The sequence below is a fragment of the Corvus kubaryi genome, unplaced genomic scaffold, assembly GCF_017639235.1.
Source record: "Corvus kubaryi isolate FWS band 111438036 unplaced genomic scaffold, C.kubaryi_AGA036_p1.0 66, whole genome shotgun sequence".
In the NCBI taxonomy this organism is placed as follows: Eukaryota; Metazoa; Chordata; class Aves; order Passeriformes; family Corvidae; genus Corvus; species Corvus kubaryi.
Genome location: NW_024582054.1, coordinates 2,876,070 through 2,899,471, shown reverse-complemented (window position 1 = coordinate 2,899,471; position 23,402 = coordinate 2,876,070). Strand labels below are relative to the sequence as shown.

At 47.2% G+C, this 23,402-nt stretch overlaps 1 protein-coding gene across 5 annotated transcripts in view; it reads right to left on the bottom strand.

The window, feature by feature from the left end:
- The window catches only part of SLC8A3 (solute carrier family 8 member A3), a 113,875-nt gene extending 90,838 nt beyond the window's left edge, over window positions 1-23,037 (bottom strand). For 3 of the 5 annotated variants that reach the window (XM_042047487.1, XM_042047489.1, XM_042047490.1), the window contains exons 1-2: window positions 22,467-23,036; window positions 489-2,300 (exon numbers count right to left, since the gene is read on the bottom strand). In XM_042047487.1, the coding sequence (XP_041903421.1) occupies window positions 489-2,254 (1,766 nt within the window). In that variant the 5' untranslated portion in view covers window positions 2,255-2,300; window positions 22,467-23,036. Of the gene's footprint in view, window positions 1-488; window positions 2,301-22,466 lie in introns of all 5 variants that reach the window. The other 2 variants (XM_042047486.1, XM_042047488.1) reach the window with 2 other exon arrangements.
- Between the last annotated feature and the right edge of the window lie 365 nt (window positions 23,038-23,402).

Sequence of the window (23,402 nt, the reverse complement as noted above, 5' to 3'; positions counted from 1 at the left end):
TTGCTCCTGTGAAAATAAAACCCCGTGACTACTGAGCAGCTCTTGCATGCCTGGGAATAATCATTGTGAAACCTTTCATCTAAGGATTGCAAAGAAGTCCTGTGTTCTCTGTATTTGGTGTTCAAAAAGAGGCTTTCCCATATTTGCCCAGCCAAGTAAAACCTCGTCCTTTTCCTTCTCTCTCTTACCTTAACTCTCCATTAACCCTTAGCTTTAGTACAGGACCTCAGAGAATGATATATTTTCCTCCTATCCCCTGGTTCCCAGTATTTCTAAGCCTCAATTTGTCATTCCCAAGAGGGAAGGGACAAGAGTTTTGAGCTCTTAAATCCTGCTGTCGGCTCTTGCCTGAAAGAGGTAAGTAGGGAAACTGATGGAAAGCTGAAGAAAGGAGCCTGTCCCTTGTCAGCATTCACCTGTAATGGACTCAAAATGTGGGGTTAAATACCATAACTAGATCCGAGAACAGAAATGAATGGGGTACTTACACAGTTTCATCATTCTTGAACTCCAATTCCCCGTAAGTGTCTTCAAAGTCTTCTCCACCTCCTTTGGCTGTCCCTTCTACTGTCCTAAATGGCACTATGACTGTACCCCGTGCACCTGATGTCCTTAGGACTTTGACTTCCATCACACCAATGCTCTCACTGACATGTATAATGTCACACTCAAATGTGAAGATGCCAGCATGGTCATCATCCAGGATAGTCACTGTGGCCACACAAGGAGAAGCCAATATGGCCTTTGGGTATGGGGAGTTACTGAGCTCTGGAGGTTCCTCGCTCTCCACCACACGGAGGTTACTGAGCCGCACAAAGAAATGCTCATCTTCCTCAAATATGTCATCATCAATAATTCCCACTGAGAACTCCTTCTGGGTCTCCCCAGACTTCAAGACAACGGTCCCCTCTGTGAACTCATAGTCAGCACCAGCATTGGCAGAGCCATCCTCTGTTTTATAGTCCACATAGATGGTCTTGGACATGTCCCCTCCTTTCCGCACCACTGTCAGGAGAACAGCACCACAGTTCTCAAGACACTGGTAGGAGCATGGGTCAAAATAAATTTTGGAGATGAACTCCTCGGGTTCCTCTGGCCGCACCTCATGCAAGCTAGTGGTTCTCTTGGCTTGCTCAGCTGCGTGCTTCTTCAGAATATTGCCTGCTCCCGTCATCATTCTGGTTGCTTGAATGCGATAAAAGGCTCTGCTCTTCTGCTGATGAGACAAGGCATAGTAGTTGGCCATCTCCACCAGCTGGTCCAAGTCCTTTTCTGGGTGCTTTTGCTTCAGGTCCTTTAGGATCCGGATCATCTCTTTGCGAGATTCATCCACCTCCTTCCCCTCCATAGTCACTAAGTTCCCATCTAGAAAGTGAGAGTTCATCATCTTGCCATCCATCTCAATTCCCTTAGGGTGATCACCTTCTGATTCTATGATAATGCCCCTGTGCTTGTCAGTACGGTACTTTTTGTGCATATACTTATAGAAAAGCAGACGTCTGTCTGCAATCCAGGCCAGAACGACACAAAGTGGAAAGAAGAAAAGCGTGAGCAGGCCTTCCCAAACCTGAACCACACCTGGAGAGAAGACAGCAAGGATCATGTACAACCAGATGTAAGCAAAGATGCTCCATGCAGCTGTGACAAAGAAAACCCTCAGGTGTTTTATCTTCCTGGTTTCCCCATCAGGGATCACATAGACACAGATGGCAATGATGATAAACATATTGAAAGCAGCGCTGCCAACAATTGTAGATGGCCCCAGGTCTCCAGCTATGAATCCATGCCCACACACTTCTATCAGGGACAAGAGGATCTCGGGAGCAGAGGAGCCCAGAGCCATGAGGGTCAAGTTGGAAACCGTTTCATTCCAAATCCGAATGGTGGTTGTTGTGGTCTCTCCATTGGGTTTCTTAATTGTTATTTCTTTCTCCTGAGATGTAATGACCTCTATAGATGCCATGAAACGATCTGCAATGATGGAGACTCCAAGGAACATGTAGATCAGTGCTACAAAGTATACAATAACACGGGCAATTTTGTCCCCAAGGGATGGGTTTTCTGGGTACCATATTGGCAGGATAACACCCTCCTTGCAGTCAAAAGATCCTGAACACGAGCTGTTTTGTACTGTACTGGTTGAGTCTCCCGTCAGGCCAGCATCCACCTGCAAACCATGCAAAAACAGCACAAAAGTAACCAGCCCAAAATGGAGGAAGGCCGAGGTGACAGGCTGCAAGCTTAACCACGCCATACACAAGATGCAACTTCCACTGTGTAGATCCAAAAAGGCCGAGAACCTGAAACAAACAAAACAGAGAGGGGGGAGGGAAGCATGAGAGAGAAGGAAAATGCAACATTTACCCAAATGCACTTCAGTATCTCACCACTGAAGAGTACTGGTACAGATGCATGGGTTGTCTCTCTGTCACTCTGAAGAAGGTACTTAAGCAAGGACTCTAACAAACTGCAGCATTTACATGCCCTGCAGATGAAGATCAATTGCTAGAAAAGTAATTCAGAGGAAAAGTGTATATATGTTTTTTAATATATATATATCTAAAGATAGCTAGTTCCTGACCTACAGCATGTGCAACAAGAGAACTGAGTGCTCAGCTGCCACTCACCCAGTGATGCCACAGTGATCCCAGCACAGAGCACTTCAACTCAGCACAAACAGTCAAACCCAAGGAGCCCCCTGCCTCAGAATCCGGGGAATAAAACAAATCAAGCAATCTCTAGCAACACAGAAAGTACCATTTAAGGCCACTGAGCAATCTCCAAATGAAGTTCATTTGTAGGACGTAATTCGGTTATAAATTATGGAGTATCTTAGTGGCCGAATCATCCCCACAAAGAGCCCCTCCTAACAGGCTGCAGAGTCTGCAGAAGGGTCCTAGGGCTCCCCCAAGCTTCTGATGCACAGGGCCTCCATGTTAGAAGGTAAAGATTTCAACCCAGAAATAGGGCAGAAGACTCATGCTCGGCAAAGTGCCAAAGGCCATTTATCACTAGCCTCTCCTCCGCCATCTGGACAGTCACATTTTAAATCAATAATCCTGCTTTTAAATGGTCACAGAAACCTACAAAAATGCCACATTTAAGAGAAGTTGTGCTCATAAAACTCAGAAGACAGAGCAAAATGCATGTACCCACCAACATTCCCTTTGCATCCCTAAGAAATTGATATATTTTCAAATTTCTTCTAAAATGAAAGTAACCTCTAACCTAAAATACCATAGAAAAACAATGAAGCTGATCAATGTAGCACATAGATTTGGCATATCACTGCCCAATAATACCTTCTATTACTTACAGACTACATTGCTGTAGGGCTTGCACCACTTAAAATTGGATTCTGGACCCTTCACATTATCATGGATCATGCTATTCTCCTTCCTTCATAACGGGCCTTGGGAAAAATTTGATCTCAGGCTTAACCGGCAAATCACATTTGTGAGTCCAGACACAGGCAAGTATCTCACAGGAAACATCAAACTTAATAGTGGCATAATCTACAGCACTTGGAAGGTTCAAAAGCCTTAACTCCCACTAACTTTCATTGAGGTTTGTACTGCCAAATGAGCAGGCCTGGGATTCATTTCCCCTACTGTAACTACCCAAATCTTGGGCAGCAAGTCAAACGAAGTCTCTCAGGCTCCCTCTGTAGTCAGAGGAAAGAGACACTCATTTCCAGGGGATGATCCTTCCTGTTCCAAGATGTATTTGACCCACATCTCCAGAAGAGATTATGTCCCTTCAGAACTCTCTCCGCTGTCTCCAGAGGGTGCCCAGTCAGGTAGTTTAGAGCAGATGCCTAAACTTCAGATGACAGCAGTTCAAAGACATGAACTGGCTCCTGAACACTTGAGGAGATCCCCCCCTCTCTGAACTGTAAATATTCCAGACAACGTTATTGTGTTATCAGCAGCAATAAATGCATCTCAAATGGCTATTTTATCATCATGTTGTGTCGCTTGCCTGTTTCCAAAAGCGGGTGCAATCTTCCCAATATCAACAAAAAACATTTTCAACTTTCAGATAAAAATCTATAAAGACAGCAAAACAGGACGGAAAGCGTGAGCACGGACTGCAAATGAACAAAACTGTTCCTGACAGAGCACAGCAGAGGGGAGAGAATTGATTATGCAGTATCAGGATCACAAATCCATATCTGACACCCTTGATATTAAAAAACAATACAGTTCTTCATGCTATGTGGACTAATTCAGAAGAGTGAGATTCTCCCACGTTTGCCTACATAACTTCCCACTCCAATGCCTACTTATCTATCCTCCTGTCTCCCCTAGCCCCAGTGACTGATCGAGCTCCCAGGGATCAGAGGGACCTCAGCCCCAGTGAGGGCTGTTAGTCCCAGCCCCAGCCTTGAAGTCTTGCTAAAACACCCCACTGCCTGCTCAGGGTCACAGGGAGGACTGAACTGGCCAGCACATATGACTTAGATTCAGTTTGATGCTCCCATTTTGTCCTCCTTCCTTCTCTACATGGTATTTGCCTAGCTTTCTGGTTGCAGGGTGTTAGGAAACCTCTGAGAAACGGTCAGTGAACATGCGCAGGGTGACTATGAGCTGCAAGCCCAAGATCTCCAGGCTGCAAGGTAGATGTGTGCACACGACAGCAAAGATGACACATTCCAGGTGCCTCTGACGCAAGGTGCACACAGAGACCAGCTGCATGAGCACAGCAGCTCCAAAAACACCCCAGGCACATCAGATCATCCTTTTCCATACTGCAACTGCTGGCAGGTATCCACCAACCTCTTGACACTTTCAGCTCCCAGCTCCTATTTAACTGTACCACAGCCAGTAGGTGCTGTGTCTTCCAAGATCAGCCATGTAGAAATGGCTGACAGAAAGACAGGAGTCATTTCAAGAACATATAAGTGACTCAAGCACCTAAATTTGGTTTCAAAAATAATTTAGGAGTCTAACTATCACTTAAATTCAGAGCATTGTCTAGGAATAGTGCAATGACTAAACTGCCCTCTGAAATAAATCACTGCTACCACCAACCTCCTTCTCTGTGGGACAAACAACTTCTGTAATTAACACTGTCTACCTTCTGCAATGCCGTGATGGCTTCTATTGCTAGGTATTCCTCGACACTCCAGGACCTTGCTAGGTCTGCTTAAATTTTAATTCAATTTTAAGCAGAAGGTAATTTTACTATTATTTATCAAACTAATAATATATTATTTCAAAGACAATCTCTACCAGGGTAGCCTCTGTTTATGTGTTAGGACCTCCAAATTCAGGCTATGTGTTGCAGACTAAAATCTCAGAATTTGGGAACATTTTTTCTTCGTTGATTTTCACTTGCTTTGACATCAAGTGGAGGTCACAATCATTTTTCTAAAATGATACAATAATGCAATTCTTTGTCACAGATGAAACTTCCCAGTGGGATCAACAGGAACTTTGCTTACAGCCATGCTGTCTAATAAGATCTTAATATGTGTTCATTAACATGAAAAACAGTAACCTAACCAATCTGAAAAACACAGTTAAGAATTCTTGCGGTTATCCCCCTATGGAGAACTGTGGCAAAAATGCTTTATAACAGAATAAAAGCATTAAATTTGAAAACTGCTCTGAAGAAAACATTCAGGTAAAAGTTTAACACTCAAGTAATGGAGGATAGAAGAGTTAAAACTCACTCTGTAGCTCCAGGTCAGCAAGGTTGCTTACACAAGGTGCAAGTTCTCCCTCAGATATATCTACTAAACTCAGCCCAAAAACCAGTGGAGGAGAACTCCAGAGCCTGCCCAGAGTGCTGCAGACACGTCCCCCACTCCTCCTCTGAGCAGCAGCATTGAACTCAGCAGGGCTGGCTATGACCAGAGCCAACCTTCAGAGTGAGACCTGCTCTGAGCACCAAGCCTCCAGGTGGCCTTGCAGCACAATCCTGAGTCACTCCTAGGCACTCAGGAGGCGTCATGGTGTCACCCCTGACACCAGTGCGACAAAACACATCCACATCTGGCGCAGGGAGGTGTCATTCCAGCAATGTCACTGCCCTGGCCCTACGGGATGCAAACAACAGGAGGCTGCGGCAACAGCAGAAAGTTAATTGGTACTGGGTGATCATGAGGATCATAATTTCCACTACCTCTTTGCTATCAGACATCATTTTCTCCCACAGGTCTCTGCCCTAATACTGTTTCCAAACTGAATACACACAAATAAGGGCATAGGCAGTTAGGGGACCAGAAAGTGTCCCCTGTCTGGTAGGGTAAGTTCAAAGCAATCAATCAATGCAAAAGAGAGACAAAGTGCTGTGAGCATCACCAGGATAAGCAAGCATTCAACAGCAAGGCTCTGGGAAGACATATAGGAGTTATTTTAGCAGAAGGAACTCCTTCTACAAGAGTTGACAATGGCCGCATGATCTATAAATGCATAAATAGAACCCATAAACAAAAAGATGAGTCTTGAAATATTTTTGAAGACAGTCCAGAAGGCAGTATGGACCATGCTCGTCACAATGAATGTCTCTTCCAACCTAAACCACTTTATGGTTCTACGAGACAATTCTATGATGTAATAGCTTGAGTTTCAGAAGACTGATGGTTTGTCTATTGTGGATTTGTATTTGGCATAAAGCTGGCAAGACTATACTGATCCCTTATAATTTAGCTTTTTATATACAGCTTCTCGCATGACTCCAAAGGTAAGACATCAAGTGGAGGTCAAAGGAAGCATTTACAAGAAATTAAATCAAGAGGCAACATAACACAGTGATGGCTGATAATACATAACCTCTACACGCCGGGTTCCCAGAGTCACTGCTCATTAAATACAAAACCAAAGGCAACCCCCTAAGTCCCTAAAGGGTGTACCTTTAAAGGCCTTTCAAATAAATACCTCCTTTAATCCTTTACTCCTTCTAGTCTCTGTTTCTAGGAGGCCTCTTAAGGCATCAAATTTCTGATTTAGGCAAAATTCCCCTTAAACCGTCACAAAAACCTTTGGATTTGACCTGCAAATAAGCTTAGGTTTTCTGGCACCTTCCTCTGCTTCCCCTCTTCCTCCCACTTCCCAAATAAATGAGACATGGGAGTACATCTGTGGCCATATATCCTCTCTCCCTGACTTGAGCCAGGAAAGGCATCTGATTAGATCTTGGCGCGGGGTGAGCCCCACTCAGGCGTGGGTGCTGCACTGGGGCCAGGCAGAGATAGCTCAAGATGCACTTGACAAGCATCTGTCCCACACAGAGCAGATACAGAACTGCTATCAACATCATCTTACAGCCCCGCTCCAAAGCTGGGGGAGACAGAAATAAGGCTCAGCTTAACAACATGACTTCACATTCCTCAGTTCCAAAGCACATAAAAGCTTTTTGATTGAACACAGGGTTTTTTTATAACCATGAGCAAAAACTGAAATTATAGCCTTTCTGCCAAAGAACACAAGTAACTGAGTTTTCACAGAGGAGGTATTATACCTAATGCACACTCCTCCCTCCCCCAAAATAAAAGCACAGCAAAATATTTCATATAAAACAAAGTCTATTTTTCAATTGTCTCCACTGAAATGCTACTGAGCCCTTTGCTCATCACTACAAGAGTAGTATCCAGAATGCAAGTTAAGATGTACCTGCAAGCCAAAAGCCACAGCAGTATAATTAGATCCATTTTGTCTGACAAGTACAAATTTCCAACACAGACTAGGCCTTAAACTGTCAGAATGATGACACACACCTGCCTATCTGAAACGAGCACAACCAAGGAGCCCAAGCTGACTTTACACAGGTTATGACACAGCAAATAGGTAGTTTACCTCTCTACTACTGCATCAGCTAGTTTTTATGAGGGAAACAGCAGCATAACTCATGTCTAGGCCATGACAGATCCCCACAGTTCGGCTCAATGAAAAAGTTATGGCAGAGAACTGTAGGTGCTTGATGCTTTGCACTCCACAGTAAACATGCCGAAGTCCAGAATTAGCTGGATTAATCCCCTTGGTATGTGTCAAAAGGAGCCTTTGTTTTCTCTCAAGATGGTGTAGAAAGCTACCATAAAAAAAGCTACCAGCTGTCTTAGCACATCTTTAATATTTACAAGCTGGTGTCTCTACTAATTTGAGCAGTACCTACCATTCTAAAATGGGTGTTAATTGACGTAACAACTCAAGTCTAATAATTCCTTATAGAAATGCTGCAGTGATGAGATCCAGTTACAGTTGGTGATCCCAGGGGCTGGCCCCAGCGGAGCACAAGTCTGTGTACAGCTAGAGCAACCTCCAAACACTCAACTCGCCCTGGGCAGTCCATGCTGGTTTTTCTGTATTTTAGTATCCATGATGCTCCTGGAAAAGCAGGGGCATAAATAGCTAACCCATAAAGATGCCTGTACTTAATTGTCCCCTTCCAATGCCCCACTGACTGCACTTGACTGGCCAGGCATTTTATTTCCTTTCTCACACCTGACCTGAAAAATATCTATATAGGATAGCAGATATATGGATAGAGGAACTGCAGTCTATGCTCTGTACCCAGACATGTATAGGAGGTAGCAGACACTGCAGAAAACCTTCAGTGGGCAGCCACAGCCACACTTTAAGAGCCATCCTTATTTATGGCATGGGGTAGTGCAGCTTCCTTCAGAGCCACGCTGTATTTGCTCTTCCACTCCCCATACACATCCATGTCTGAGACTCCTCAGCCTGAGGGACAGCAAGAGTTACTCTTTTTTTCCCCAGAACCATAGCCTTTTTTACATTCAAAAAACAAAACCTGGTATTTAGGCTGACAGAGAGATTAGTAGTGGGCACCCTCCTGCTTAAAAGGCAGTATTATCTGCTCAGATATAGATGAGCTTTTTCCTTTTCACGAATAGTACACAATCTCATTGTTGTTTTTCCAGGACTTTCAAGCAGGCAATTCACACAGGAGAGAGCAGGGATCTCTGGAAGCCATCTAGTTCAAGCCCCTGGCTCAAGTAGGGCCACCCAGAGCCAGTTGCCCAGGACCACATCCAGCTGGCTTTTGAATATATTCAAAATATATTCAAAAATATATTTGAGGATATTCAAACACAACCTCTCTGGTCCACCTGGGCCCGTGCTCAGTCACCCACACAGTAAGAGAGTAAGAATCACAGCCATGGAGTCCAGGCCTGTTTTTGACCACCACATCTAGGTGTCAGTGTACGGGAACCCAGAGCAAACTCACCCCATGTACAAACTGCACTGGGAGGTCACCGCAGTGCCTTGGTGACAACGACACATGCATTTGGCAAAAGTCACTGTTGTGACCTTTCAGAAGTCACTGGGAAGCCTTCATTGCTCATTTAGAGGCAGATCGTCAAGCATCGGTCTTTTCAATGCATTTAGAGTAATTTCTAAACACAATTAAAGCCTTTAGGTGCTTTTATCCCAGTGCAGGTGAACACACCATTCTTCCCAGTATGAATGGCTCCAAACTAAGAGGGCAGGTACTTTCAGCCACATTCTCCAGAGTCCTGCTTTTATGCTCATGATGTGAAAGGCCCAGTGAAGACGCTGGAAGTTCTTCTTCTTAAGTTTAGGAGGTTGAGGGAAATAAAGAGGTGGAGTTACTTGGCCACGCACTCAATGGTCCCCCTGCCTCTTCCATGGACTGCAGCTTAAGGAGACAACGTGGAACACCTGAAACACATGGGGTTGTTGCACCAGGCACTGGCTCTTCTGCTGCAGCCCTCAAGGCACTGGTTTTCATCACACTGTCTTGCTGGTTTATTAAGAGCAGTGAAGACCATTTGGGGAGCAGCGGGGGAAGGGGAAAAACATTTCAGCAGTGTGAGGGAAACTTCTTGTCAGCGAAAGACACTTTATGTACTGCCCGTGGCAGCACACAGGGTGCGTTATTTACTGCTCCTGCTTCACAAACATATTATACTGCTGGTTCAGGTGCCACCATCAGAGTGCAACTTATCTCCTAGTGACTCACAGCATCCTACAGATGACAGCAGCAACTCTGACATTTCTTTAGCATTCTGGTGACAGATCTGCAACTGCTACAATTAAAGACCCTAGGATTTGTTGTCAACAGTGCGTTTGTGCTGCAGAGCACGTAGTTATTTGCACATAGAGGTGGGCTAAAATGGTACATAAGAAGAGAAGAGGTGGTGTAGTCATACCTCATCTTTAGGTCCTGACTTAGTTAAGAAAAATACAAGTTTTCGACAGAAAACACCTATTTGAGGCAAACAAAACAAATCATGTTGTTTTGTGCTGCTGGATTTGATGCAACAAGTAGGCAGGCAGGGAGCCCTTCCCTGGCTGGCTCACAGGCTCTTGGGACAGCCACCAGCCAGCCATGCTGGGTGCTGATCCCAGGAGCTGGGGCACACACTGTTCCCATCCTCTGGAATAGCCTGTTATTTCTTAGCTTCTCCTTCAAGGAAAAATAAAAACAAAATTTATTATTTTTTGTCTATATACAGCAAAAAAAAAAAAAAGAAGAGTTTTTACCAAAAATGCCACACCACATACAAGAGGAAGTATAAGCCCTCCGCAAGTCTGTTCAGAAGGGCTCATTCCTGGCTCAGTAAGAAAGAAAATATTTAAAAAGTTAATGGAGGCAGAAGCAGCAAATGGGGCAGTGGGAGACTGGGCAGAAAACCAGGAGGGGAGAGGAGAAGGAAAAGGTTACACTTGGGAAAGCATCTTTACTACTGCAGTAAAAACAAGTCGTTGTTTGTCATATTAGATAGGAAAAGCCCTCACTTAGCCTAATTAGCACAGATTTCACTTATTTCAGAGTAGCTAGACCAGAGACAGAAGAGTTGCCTGGTCCATGCCTCAGGGACTTCCACTGCATTGTTCCCCTTGTGGCCATTATTTCCTAGTACTTTGTCCAGCCGAGTCTTAAATTATCCAAGTCATGGCATTTCCACAACTTCCCATAGAGACTCCACCATGATGTAATTTATCTTGGAGATTTTAGCCGTCTTCCTTATATTTAGGATGAAATTAAGAAAATTTATGCTGCTAGTTCTCATTATTGTGTCCTTGGAGCACTCTCAACCATTCTCCTCCCTGTCTGAGATTTACATGCTTCAGATACTTGTAAATAGCTGCTCTCCTCCACAGATTTTCTTTGGCCAAAGCACACAAATTTATTTTAATCTCTATAAATTAGCCCAGGCTGCCCTTTAATCATTTATCTTCATCTCCTCTTGATTCTCCATCTTTGAGGCAGTCAGAAGCAGACCAGTATCTGGGAGAGCCATAGCTCAGTGCCTGCTCTCACCAAAACCAGCAGCAGATCCGCTCTCTTTGCAACAGGAAAAGCCGAGCCCAGGCAGTGAAAACTTGCCTCTCAGCTCTGCTGTACAGCAGGTTTTCATGAGATACTGGACTGTTACAAAGGTTGAATCAAGACTGATATACAGGAACTCTCTGTGTTGCTCACTTTTTAAGATCTCTCCACCTGTTTGTTGTGTGTCCCCAGCACAGTGGGGCTGGCACAGGGAGCACAGTGCTGACTGGCATGTATGGAATGAAAACAGAGATTTCCAGAGTTTCATCCCAAAAGTCAAGGTCTCCAGCTGAGATGAGGGAAATACACTGTAACACGCCCACTGCTTCTGCAGATCTGAGCACAGCAGGAGGCAAGAAAAATGCACTGAGCTATGGGTTATCCTCAAAATACCTCCCACTTCACTTGGAAGGTGCCAAAACCTGTAAATTCACCCAATTTGAATACAGTTATCAAATAAGACTCCACACAGCACCCTCACCCTTTACTGCCACATATCCCCACATCTCTCTTACTGACAATTCAGATATCTTAATCCTTTGGTGTTTTTTCAGCTGCTAATTCTGCAACTGCCTTAAAAAATAAGCCCTTGCATCCACCATGATTAATTCATTCTTCACAAGTCCAGGCTGTTTATTGCTCTTTGTTCATTTATACACTAGCTGTTTACAGATTCTCTTTTAATATTAGCTCTGTTATTTGCTAGAGACTCAAGTCATATTTACCATATGGTAATTGCAGAGATGACATGGACAACAAACAGTGGAAGCTGAGCTGCTATGGCAATTACAGTAAGTGGCATCAGTCTCCAGGCTATCTGCTGCCCCACCTCCATTTCTTCTCTCCCCACCCTCTGACGGCTTTCCCTGTGGGCTGTATGAAGCCATATGCCACTCTGATCTCTACAGCAAAGACAGGCAGAAATTTGTTCTTCACTACAGAATTACCAGACAGGTTGATTCACCTTTTTCCTTTCAGTTTGTGTTCCAAGTGCAGGTCTGCCCTCCCTGGCTGGCTGCCCTGCTCCGTCCTGCCAAGGGCAGGTAATCTGAAATACTGTCTGGAGCTAGACACCCTCAATAACCACATCTTCTTTCTCACCATTACAACCGTACTAACCTCCTCCTCTGCCTCATCCATGGTCTCAGTGTGCCTCAGATATCCCCCCGAAGGAGTTGCAAAGGATCACATTTCAAAGGGTGGTTAGAAGCTTAATGAAGCAGCTCCTTTTAACCCACTTGGGCAGCTGGAACCCATTGAAATCACAGATTTTCCACTGGACACCAAAACATGATTTAAAAATCCTGCAGAAAATCAAGCAGATGACTATGAGAGGCTACTGCTGTTTTCTCCAAAGAGTTTATTTCTTGATTCCTATCAGGAGCACTGGCAGATTCCATACCCAGATGTCATAGGGCTAAGCCAGGGAAATTCATGACTCGGTCCATTAAGAAGATTCAAAAAATCAAGATTACCTATATGCGTTTGCCAGCTTGGGGGCAGCGCATACAACAAAGCACTTTGTTTGAAAAGAATGAGATTCTCCCCTGTCATTTCAAACATGCCTGCAATGATACTCTCCCAATTCCCAGCAGTCAGCAAGTCTTAACTTAGATGCCAGTGCAGAACATTTGAAAACTGGATGCAGGGCATCATGTATCAGAAGAATTTTCTAGCAACATATATAATAATCATACTGTTGTTTATCTCCAAAGTGAAGAAATAGCATTTTCCTGGTATTCAGAGCACGCACTTACATCAGCTTCCTCCCCTTAACCCTCCCCTCCAAAAGCCTGTTTTTACACAAAGTCATCTTAAAAATTAGAACTATCTTTCCAGCCTAGTCAATCTGCATACCATAAGAGGAGGGCTGGCAAGAGAGAAGAGGAACAGAGTACTTAGGACTAGATTTTCTCTGGCATAAATCAGCATAGGTCCAGTGAGCCCCAGTCAGCAGAGCCAGCTTATTATATCGAAAGAGCTGCCTGAGGAACTTTGGCAACATTTCATACAACAGAAACCTCCAAAAGGAAACCTTCATCTATTTCTTCTTCACAGCCCACATCACACACAGCAGCTGGGGGGCATCTTCCTACTTCCTCCATACAACTATATTCCTGTTCATCCTGCCCTGGATCCTCCCTCCTCCCAATATTCCATGCTGGCCCCAAATCTGCTACAACTAGTCCTGCCAACAGGAGCAGCAGCTGAGTCATGGAAGATGACCACTTCAGCCAAATGCACTGAAACCAGACAAGAGAAGGAGAACATTCTCCTTCCCCCCACAATCCCTGGCTGCAGCACACAAGGCTTGGAGTCTCTCTCCTCCACCATGTGCCCGGTGTCACCTTGGATCAGCACATGAGGTGCCATATCCTGGAGGTAAAATGACAGGAGTCACTGGCTGAATGCGTGTGCTTGAATAACACACTCATCCCATGCAGCACTCTCTGTACAATCTATTTAAGCCACCAGGGAAAAAAAGAGGACAGCTTCTATCCTGCCACTGAGGGGCACAGCCTCCATTATGGATGCTAGTAGTCCATATCTCCACCAGTTTTACTCAGGAGCTTGAGTCCCCTTTGGGGACAGGGACAGCAGAAATTATCTTTTCATCCTTTTCTGTAAAGAGAAGATTAAAACTGAGATGTGTTTAACTTGCTTTCAAGTCCAAATCTCTCCTAAGACCCTGCTACAGCAAGAAAATTGCAGGGTCCCACTCTTGCTGCAAGTTCCAGTGAAGGACTGACGTGAGCAAGAGCTGAGGCAGGAATAACAGCCTGTTTTCACACCCCAGCTAAACACTCATGCCCTACCCCTCCTGCCTCAGCCCAGAAAGACTCTCATGCCCAGCCATACTTCTGTGGTGGTGTCCTGAACCCAGCTCTTCCTGACATTGCTGGTGACAGCAGCTCCTGTCATATGGAAAACCTGTCACAAGTCACAGGCAAATGCTTTGCCAAAACAGAAGCAACAGTCCCCTAACACCAGCAAGTGAGGAGCAATGGGATAGGAAGAGTGTTATCCCAGGCAGAGCCACCATTAGTTGCGTTCAGGTCAGTAACACGAAGAGGTAAAAGAACAAGCACAAAAGATCTTTGACAAAATGATGGTCACTTTTCAAGACATAAAAAGCCTTGAAATTAATCCATTTTGCAGTGGGAGTTCAGTGAGCAGACAAATGAATAAAAGTGGGTACTCAATGAATTTGAGATCTGTATCAAAACAACCCTCCACTCAGCAGACATCGTTCCTCTGGCCATTCTCCCTGACCTCTGATCTCTGCAGATACACATAGAAACACTTCTGGATCATTCCCCTGACCCCTCCTCCCACAGCACCCTTGTGGTCCCTTCCCAAACCCAGCTAGCAAGACCATGGCCCCTTTGTCTGGGGTGATTGCAGCAAGGCCACAATACCTGGTAGCTGTTGGCTCCCACACAGATATTTGCAAATTATGACCAGACCACCTCTTCATGCTCTCTTTGCAACAGTAAGTACATGAGGTTTCTGGAATACTGCACAACCCAACATAACTCCCATGTCCCCTCCCCTCAGCCTTCTTTGGGAAACTAGCTTTGGTCTGAGGGACGGAGGTGGTCAACCAAGCCAAAAGAAGCTCAAGGCCAACACCAAGAGAAAGTTCACAGACTCAGGGTATTTTATCTAGCAAGCACTAGAAACTTCTTTAACTCTATGCTGTGCATTTGCACAATCTGTGGAACACAATGCTGTAAGAGATAAATTAAATACTCTTAAGACTCAGGAATGTGCAGGGAACACTGAAAATACCCGTAGATCCACCAGACAGGATGCATCCCTTCTCTTGCTCCAGTGCATAGTTCAGCCTCACTGGTGTTTGTGAAAACTGCTAATGTGTGTGAACAGCAAAAGCTGGAAAGGCCCTCCCTAACTGAGCATCTGCACCCTGCCTGGGCCAGCCTCTTGCTTTGTCCCAGCAGCCAAGCCCACATGGACCTGAGAGAAGACAGGCACAGAGGATACGTGGCAGATTGCAGATTGAATTTGTGAGTGATGCTGTTAGAACACTGGGAAGCTAGAAGGCATGGAGTTGTTGAGGGAAGTCCGGAGTTGGGGCAGCTACTGCAAATCATGAAGAAATCTATATACTTAAGAAGGAAAAGCAGAGGCAGGAAAAGGCCATGGTTCGGGGAAAGAGGGATATGTGTGACTCACTAGGATGCACAAAGCAGCAAGGAGATGGATCTAGACAGGCAGCAGGCAAGCCAGCAGATTTTTGGGAGTGACGTAGGTGCACCAAGTGCAGCAGAGCATCTTCTCACCTTCAGTCTCCTGGTGTGATTCCCCAGAGGGGAGGCAGCTCCATCATGCTCTGAAGGTTAAGCTGTGCCTTCTGCCTGGCACAAGAACACACTGCAGCCAATGGGTAAAACTGCCTACCTACTTAAAAGCAAACCCCAACACTGCCAGGAGGGACAGGCTTTATTTTTAGCTGGGACACCAGCAGGGTCACTGCTGGTGCTGCATTCCCCCATGGAAGCCAGGGTTTCATGAAGTGTGCTGTGTGCGCAGGGTCACTGCGGGGGAAACATCCATCAGGTCAGCTTTGGGGAGATGGATTATTTAAGTTAAGAGAAGAGGAAACATTTACTAGAAGAAGTGAACCTGAAACTACTCTGGAAGGTTAAAATGAAATGAAAAAATGAGGCTTAAAGAGTCAGAGTGGGCAATAATTTATGAGAGGCCAATGTCTAGTGCACCCATCTCCAAAACACTTACACAGGAGAATACCCCATCACAGCTAACTCCAGCAGCATTCCCTCTGCCTGCCTCCTATGACCCAAGCTTTGAAAGGCTCATTCTTGTCTAGGGGCTGCCAAACAAAAGCAGCATCAAGTCATTATCCCTCATCAGAATCCTTCGCAAAGGAAAAGTACACAGAGAGCCACCTTGCCCCACACCTTGGCAGACAACAACACTGAGAGCTCCACCTCACTCTGGTCCCTAGGTCCTCACACGGGGCCCCGGTTAGCACCGAGGCCAGCAGCCTCCCCAGGACTCTCACACCAGCCAAGTGCAGCACCCGCGGCGAGCGCACGGCAGCAGCACAAACTGAGCCCGCGGCGGTCCCGTGAGGACAAGCAGGACACTAACAGGTCCTCCTTTGCTAGTGGGTTTCGTGGGTGCAAACCTAATAGAACAGTTGGCACTGCTCCCACTTGCACTCCCAGGGAATGCAGTCTGGAGGCTTCAACATGGAGAGACTGCTGTTGATGAAGTGCTGAGTGCTAGTGTGAAGCTTTCAAGGGACTTGAAAGAATTTAGAGCAGAGGGGAAGTTCTCATTTTATTCTCTTCTTGAAAAACCTGAGTCCATTTGACATGTTGCATCCGAGAAACAGCTTAGCCTAGACCCTCTGATTTATTTTAATCAGGATCAACCCCTGTGCATGTTCTTGGGAAGATTTTATATAAAAAAATTTCTTCTTTTCCTGCTTTTTGTGCCTCTTAATAGGTTAAGAAGTGCTTTGCAGACCCCATCACTATTAGATTCTTTGCAACTAATCTGCATTCAGTACTATCCGTTTCATCAAGTGCAGACTTCAAGACGGAACCAACTCCAAGCCTTAACTGCTGCAGGCAATTCAGGCAGCAGCTTCACAGGTGGAAGCAGGGCTTCTTAAGCCAACCAGAACATTTTCCACCTCTGGTCATTTGTTACCGCTCTGCTCTAGCTCTCCCCTTGTTATTGGCATAACTGTTTGCATGGCTAGGGCGTGAATAAGGACCAGGAATCCATCTGGCAGAAAAGCAAGCTGAACTCATCACCTGGACACACGTGCCACTGTGCCAGTATCCTGCAGGGGTGGGACAGGAGCATAAACAAGCAGCCAGGGTGGGAAAGCTGTAGAAAACAAGGTCCAGATGACAAGTATGGCAAGTGCATTAGCTGTATGGGCAGAGGCAGGTTTGCCTCTTGCAGCAGTGAATCCTGTAACACCCCTTGGACCATGGAACAGCCTTGTCGTGCAACACAAGGGCAGAGACATATCCATTTTTCCCAACTAACATGCGTGTTCAAGAGTCACTGCATAATCCCAACCAAAACCAGAGAGGAGGATAAAGGTGCTTATTACGGTGAACTTGAAGCTCAACATCAAGATACTGCTTCCCAACAAGGAAGGCCTCCCTCAAGGTGGTAAACCAAGACATCCACGCCTTAATGACCCAAGACAAATCTTCCTGACAGTAAACAGTATGGAGAACAAAAGGACAGGTTCTTCACGCTGAGCATTATTCCAAGTACCCTCACCAGTGCAAGGCAGAGGCAGTGCTGCCTTTGCTAATTTGTGGGGGGGGAGCTGTGGCACTGGGGCAGTGGCGGATTTCACAGCCTGCCTGGACCCTGGTCTGGGAGACAGACTCTCTCCTAGCACTACTCACATTGAAGGGAGCTAGGACACATCCAGAGTGAGCGGCAGCCTGACTGCAGAGTGATGTGCAGACATGCTCTAACCCTCCCTTGCTTCTGCCCCTGCTCTGGGGATGGAAACGAGCTTCCACCAGCATGCAGCATATGAACACACTGGCAGGGCACCTTGTGTTGTCAGCACTGGAGTCCCACATTCACTCCTGGACATGTCACCTTCAACATAACCTCAGCAGTCAGATCTAAGTGCCCTCTCGTAGGTACATCCCTGCATCACTACACTTCTTTTGATTAAAACTGTATTCTGCGATGCTGCTGTTTGAGACAGCCTCCAAGTACCAGCCTAGGAGAGAGGAGATGAAAGCAATGCCAGTGCAGTCTCATCTGTCTACAGTTTCTAAAACTCTTTGGCACCTCACTGGTTGCAAAACATGCCCAGCAGCACAGGATATTTAGTATTTCTGATTGCTCTTGACCTGGCTGTCTCTGCTGCTGTCCTGAGTTAGGAGGCTTAGGTAAAAAGACAGCAGAGTACAGGAAGGCAGCAAACAGAGCAAGCTCAGTTTTGTAGCCTTGAAATAATCTGCTAGTGAATGGAAACAGAAGCTTCTCCCTAAATCTGAGTGCTCCAGAAGAGCTCCCTGTTTTATTATGATGGAAAATCCTCATTGGAGTGTTTCATTAGAAAACAAGCTATCATAAAAGAAATGTTAAGAGCCCTAAGCTCCCTTCTCTCCCATGATGTCAACTGTCAGAGACATCAATGACAGCTCGACTGTGTGATCAAAGGCTCCAGCAAGCGGATTTAAAGACAGAATTACCAGAAAATTGAGAGTTGAAGGAGCATGGGGGCATGATCATCACCTATTTATAAATGTGTCTTATGGGGCAAACTAATTACTTTATGATGCTGTACTACAGGAACAATGGCACCTGGGTCTCACTGTGACACCGACAAGATGGGGTGGTGGTGCTGCCTTCAGAACGGCATGACACATCCCTGCTCCTCATGCTTTGTTATTCCTGCAAAACCCTGCAAAAGAAGTGCCTCGTGGGGAGGTTGGGAGGCCATCATGCTGAACTTCAGCAGTCACATCTGTGATGGCCCTCAACCACAGCTTGCAGCTTAAAGCATTAAGGCAGAGGGGAAGAAGAGCAGCCAGCTACAGTCTATACCATGTTAGTCCTCAAGCAGCCCATAAGCCCACTGAAGCTGCAGGAGACTTAAGGTGCTTCCTGGATCTCATTCTGCAGGTAAGCAGGGACATGAGCTGGAGCTCCGCTCCAGCCCCAAACCCCACAGGTGACCCCACGTCACTGAAATCAGCCGATTCAGGACCATGAGCTCAGCAGCAGAGGGGTTCTAAAGGTTCCCCAAGAACGGCTTATCATCTCATGTATCTTTCAATGCATGAAACTCTTCAGGACAAAGACTGCAATTTACTAGACATCTGTATGGCGCTTGGAAACATGGGCCCCCAACCAGGCTGATGCCTTTAGGAGCTACCGTTATCTAAACGGTAAATCAACAATAGCATTAATCTATGCCACAATACCTCAACACAGTGGGTGATGGTAGATGGAGCATCACAACTATCAATTTCCTGGCTTCAGAGAGTTTTTTTCCCTATTAAGAAGATGTTTTTGTCATAGTAATTTAATTTCCTTCACTTTTTTTTAAATATAGAATTAGATATTACTGCCTGGTTTATAAAAAAAAAAATTGGCCAGCAATCAAAGCTATCTTTTTAACTGTGAAGCACATGAAAGGCATCTGAAACATGACAGCAACAAAGAACAAGGAACTATTTGTCAATGCCACTTGGTCATTGGGGAAGCTTAGGGGAGGAGACTGGTGCTGTTTGTTTAAAACAAGCAAACAAAACCCTGACAGACAGACCATTTATCTGTATAGTGCTTCACTTGAAAATACTGGCGAAGGGAATACATCTTCACTTGGTTTCTAATAAAAGTGCTGACACACGCTGTTGTGGCCTTGCCCTGCCTTGGGGATGGAGGATGCCTCTCACAGGAAAGACCCTTTGAAAATAAGGGATCAGGCACAACACAGCAGCAGGTCAGCCTAGGCCCTTAGCAATCTCTTACCTGTACAACCTGCAACACCCTAGCATCTACCAAGCTCAGACCTTCCCTGACTTCAAACCTACCAGTTTCAGAGGAAAGCAGAGGGAGCAGGAAGGGTGGATTCATCCCTGGGTACCTCTTTCCTTCCTCCAAGCCAGCCAAGCTGAGGAACAGTGCCCTGAGCATCCTAAGATTGCCATGCAGAACAACTCTCCATGACTCCCAACAACACAGTCTGCTCCAGTCTGACTGGATCAGACAGGGCAGCTCCTGCCCTACACTGGCCCAGCAAGAGCCTGTGGAGCACAGAACAGTGCATTATCCAGGCTGTGCTTGGTACTGCTCCACACGTGCTCTCCTGTTCTGGGTGCTAGTGTTGAAGACTGCTTCCCACACTGCCCAGCGCAACGGAAAGGACTGTCCCACCTGATCTGCCATCCCAGGTGCCACCCTGTCAGGTGGCAGCTTTGCAGAGCAAGAGTACGATCTCTGTAAAAACAAGTGCAACACAGAGAGGCGTTAGGATAGCTACAAATCTGCCTTCCCTCTCACCCAGTAGTTATTGCAACCACGTCCTTACCAAATCCCCACGCAGGAAGCGAAATACTATTAGTGATACAAATAAGACCTGGGACCTGAAATGTACCTAAGCAGTACACTGGAGGTATGCAAAACCAGAAGCATACTTGCATTTCCACTGCCTCACTTGGGACCTCAGCAGTGGGATTACTACAGTCTGTCCTACCTTGGGCATTTGAGCAGTGCTTAAACTACCCATTTTGGCTTTAGGGAAAAAAACCCACCAGACTGCTGTACTGCACCTTCTGCCTAAGGCTCCCCATCAGTCGTCTCTTCCCCACACTGGTTGATACTACACCCTTCTATTCACAACATGGGGTAGCCAATGTACCTCATGTTGCACACTCACGGCAGAACTGAGGGCTCCTGGGCTGCTCCCGCTCCTCCCCAGCCAGCCCTCAGCAGTAGCTGGACATGCTCTTTTTCAACATCACTACCTCTATTCAGGAAACAAGTCTCGTTCCAGTTGAACGCAGAAGCACGAACATGAGCACCAAATGTGACTTTCTCAGCTAAACCATGATCAGGGTAAACAAATGCTTCCAACAGCAGTGGATGGAGCAGGATTAGGGACTCCCTAGAAATGCTTGTGCAGCGGAGGAGTGATTCCTTTCTCCGCTGCACCAAACCTACAGAGCACCTTCAAGGCCTCTGTGCCTTGTGTCCCCCAAAGCCAACTCTGCTGTCCTGGGCCTCCCGCCAGTCTCCCAGGGAGCACAGGATGAGTACTCCTGAATGGGAAGGTGCTACTGACTGTTACCTAAGTCTTCCAGCCCTGTCATCTCCAGAAATAAAAAACCAGCTCAACAAAATCACCCTTTTGCTTTATACAGGGATGTGTGGAATTAAAGGAACACACATATATAAGCATGAAGAGGGGAAAGATGTGTGTAAGGCACCCATTCTCACCTTGTCCCTTCAGTGTTTCCCCCTAAATCTGAAACAGATTTTTAGGGTAAAATCCCCAGAACAAGCCAAGGAACTACCCAATAAGTCAGGAACCCAACCATTACACTACAGCTCCATTGGAGGGGGCAGAGGGGGAAATGGCCATGGCCTCACGTTTTAGAATAACAGTAAAAAACACCAAAACCAACTGCAATGGTTTCATCTCTCACCCAGGGTGATCGATACTTCAGACACAGGTGAAAAAATATGAAGCCCTGAAGCAAGGCTGGGAGAGAGGCAGAGTATGAAATGAGCCCACATTTAGGTCAGCTCTCATGCGTGTGCATGTGTGTGTGTGTGTAGAGTTCCTGTCCCCCTGCCATGGGGGGCTGCGGGCCTGCCGGCGGCCCCGTGCCCTATTTAGGGCAGCGCCTGGCGTAGCAGCTATATTTGACACCCGGGGTAAACAAGCCGGCCCCGGCGGACGGAGCGCGACAGCTGCCCAGGACGGCGGCCCCGGCGCCCCCGCCCCGCGGCCGGGGATGGCCCGGCCCGGCCTCTCCCGGGGGAAAAAAATGAAAAAAAAATTTTTAAGGAAATTTAAAGGGGGGGGGGAGATTTTAAAAAGGAAATTTATAGCACTGCATGAGAGCCACTTCCCCCGCCTGGCAGCCCCGGGCACAGCCACCCCCCCGGGCTCCCCGGCATCCCTGCGGGCCGCGCCGCGCCGCCGAACCGGGGCACCCTTGCCCGGCGGCGGGAGGGATCCCGGGGCGACCGCGCGGTGCCGCGGGACCGGGCAGCTCCTGCCGCGCACGCCCCGCCGGAGCCCGCCCGCTCCGCCAGGCCCCGGCCCCGCAGCGCCCGGCCCGGCCCGGCGCCCCCTCCCCGGCGCGCATCCACCCCGCAGCGCCCGCTCCGCGCCGTAGGCAAAGCCCTCCCTCCGCAGCGCACACACACACACGCACCCCCCTCACACACACACACACACGGGCACGGAGCCGCCACGGCGCCGGGAAGGCAGCGGGAATGAAGCGAGCTCCCAGCGCCGGGGCAACGCTAATTCCCCCCGCTATCCCGGGAGATGAGCCGGCAAAGAGCTCTCGTCCCCCCACTCCCCCGGCACCCCCCGCTCCACGGCCATTCGCGTGCAAGGCAGAGAGCCCCGACTGGCAGCAGGACACCTGCCCGCCAACCTCGCGTCTCCCACGGAGAAGGGGTGGCACCCCCTTACTTACCCTTTCTGCCGGCTTTCCTGACTTTTTTTTTGGAGGGTCGGGCTGGGGGATGGGGGGGGAGGGGGCTCCGCTGGCTCCCCAACACAAATCCTTCCGGTTCCTAAAGGGAGCTCATCGCATCTCCCGGTGATTCACCGACGGTGTGTGCGGGTACGGGGGGGTTCGCCTTTGCATGTCAGTCCAAGTTGCCTCGCTCGCTACAAAACCTGTGCTCCCTTTTGCAGCTGTCAGGGAGAGCGGGGAGGTGCATCTGGAAAAGGGGGTGGGGGTGGAGGTAAAATGTTGATAAATCCACCAGCCTTGATCTTCAGCTCCGTGTGGTGGAGTTTGGGGAGGGAAGGGAGATCTGGCGAAGAGGGAGGAGGGCGAGGAGGATGGAGATGAATGGGGGTCGAGGGAGGGGGGAAGAGAAAATGGATTGTACCCCAGATTGCCACTGAATCTGCTGGGCTTCCCCCGCTCCCGCGCTCACACCATCGGGGCTCAGTGCAGGCTTCCCAGCATTACGGTGCACGGCAAAGCGCTGAGCCTGATTTCTGGGAGCCAGCGAGGTTTGCACAACTGCAGCAAGAAGCCAAATCAAAAAGCCAATCTGCGAGCCTCCAAACTCTACGTCACCTATCAGCTGGGAGCGAGCGCTGCAACAGAATTACAAGCCATGCATATTTATTCCTCCGAATCCAGGGGGGGATTTTCAGATCGTTTAAAGCGAGGCACGGTGAAACCAAGGCAAACCCTTTCCAAAATAAATAAAGGCAGAGCACGTCTTGCATGTAACACGCGCACACACACCTCTATGAGGTCTCCATCGGTATAGATAGATAGAGATATACACTCACTGAGCGGGGATCACTCCTGTGCCATCCTAGTATATTGGCTTGACTTTGTGTATTTCAAGCAAGGAAGGGGAAGAACATGGTAGTCGAGCCTCAGAGA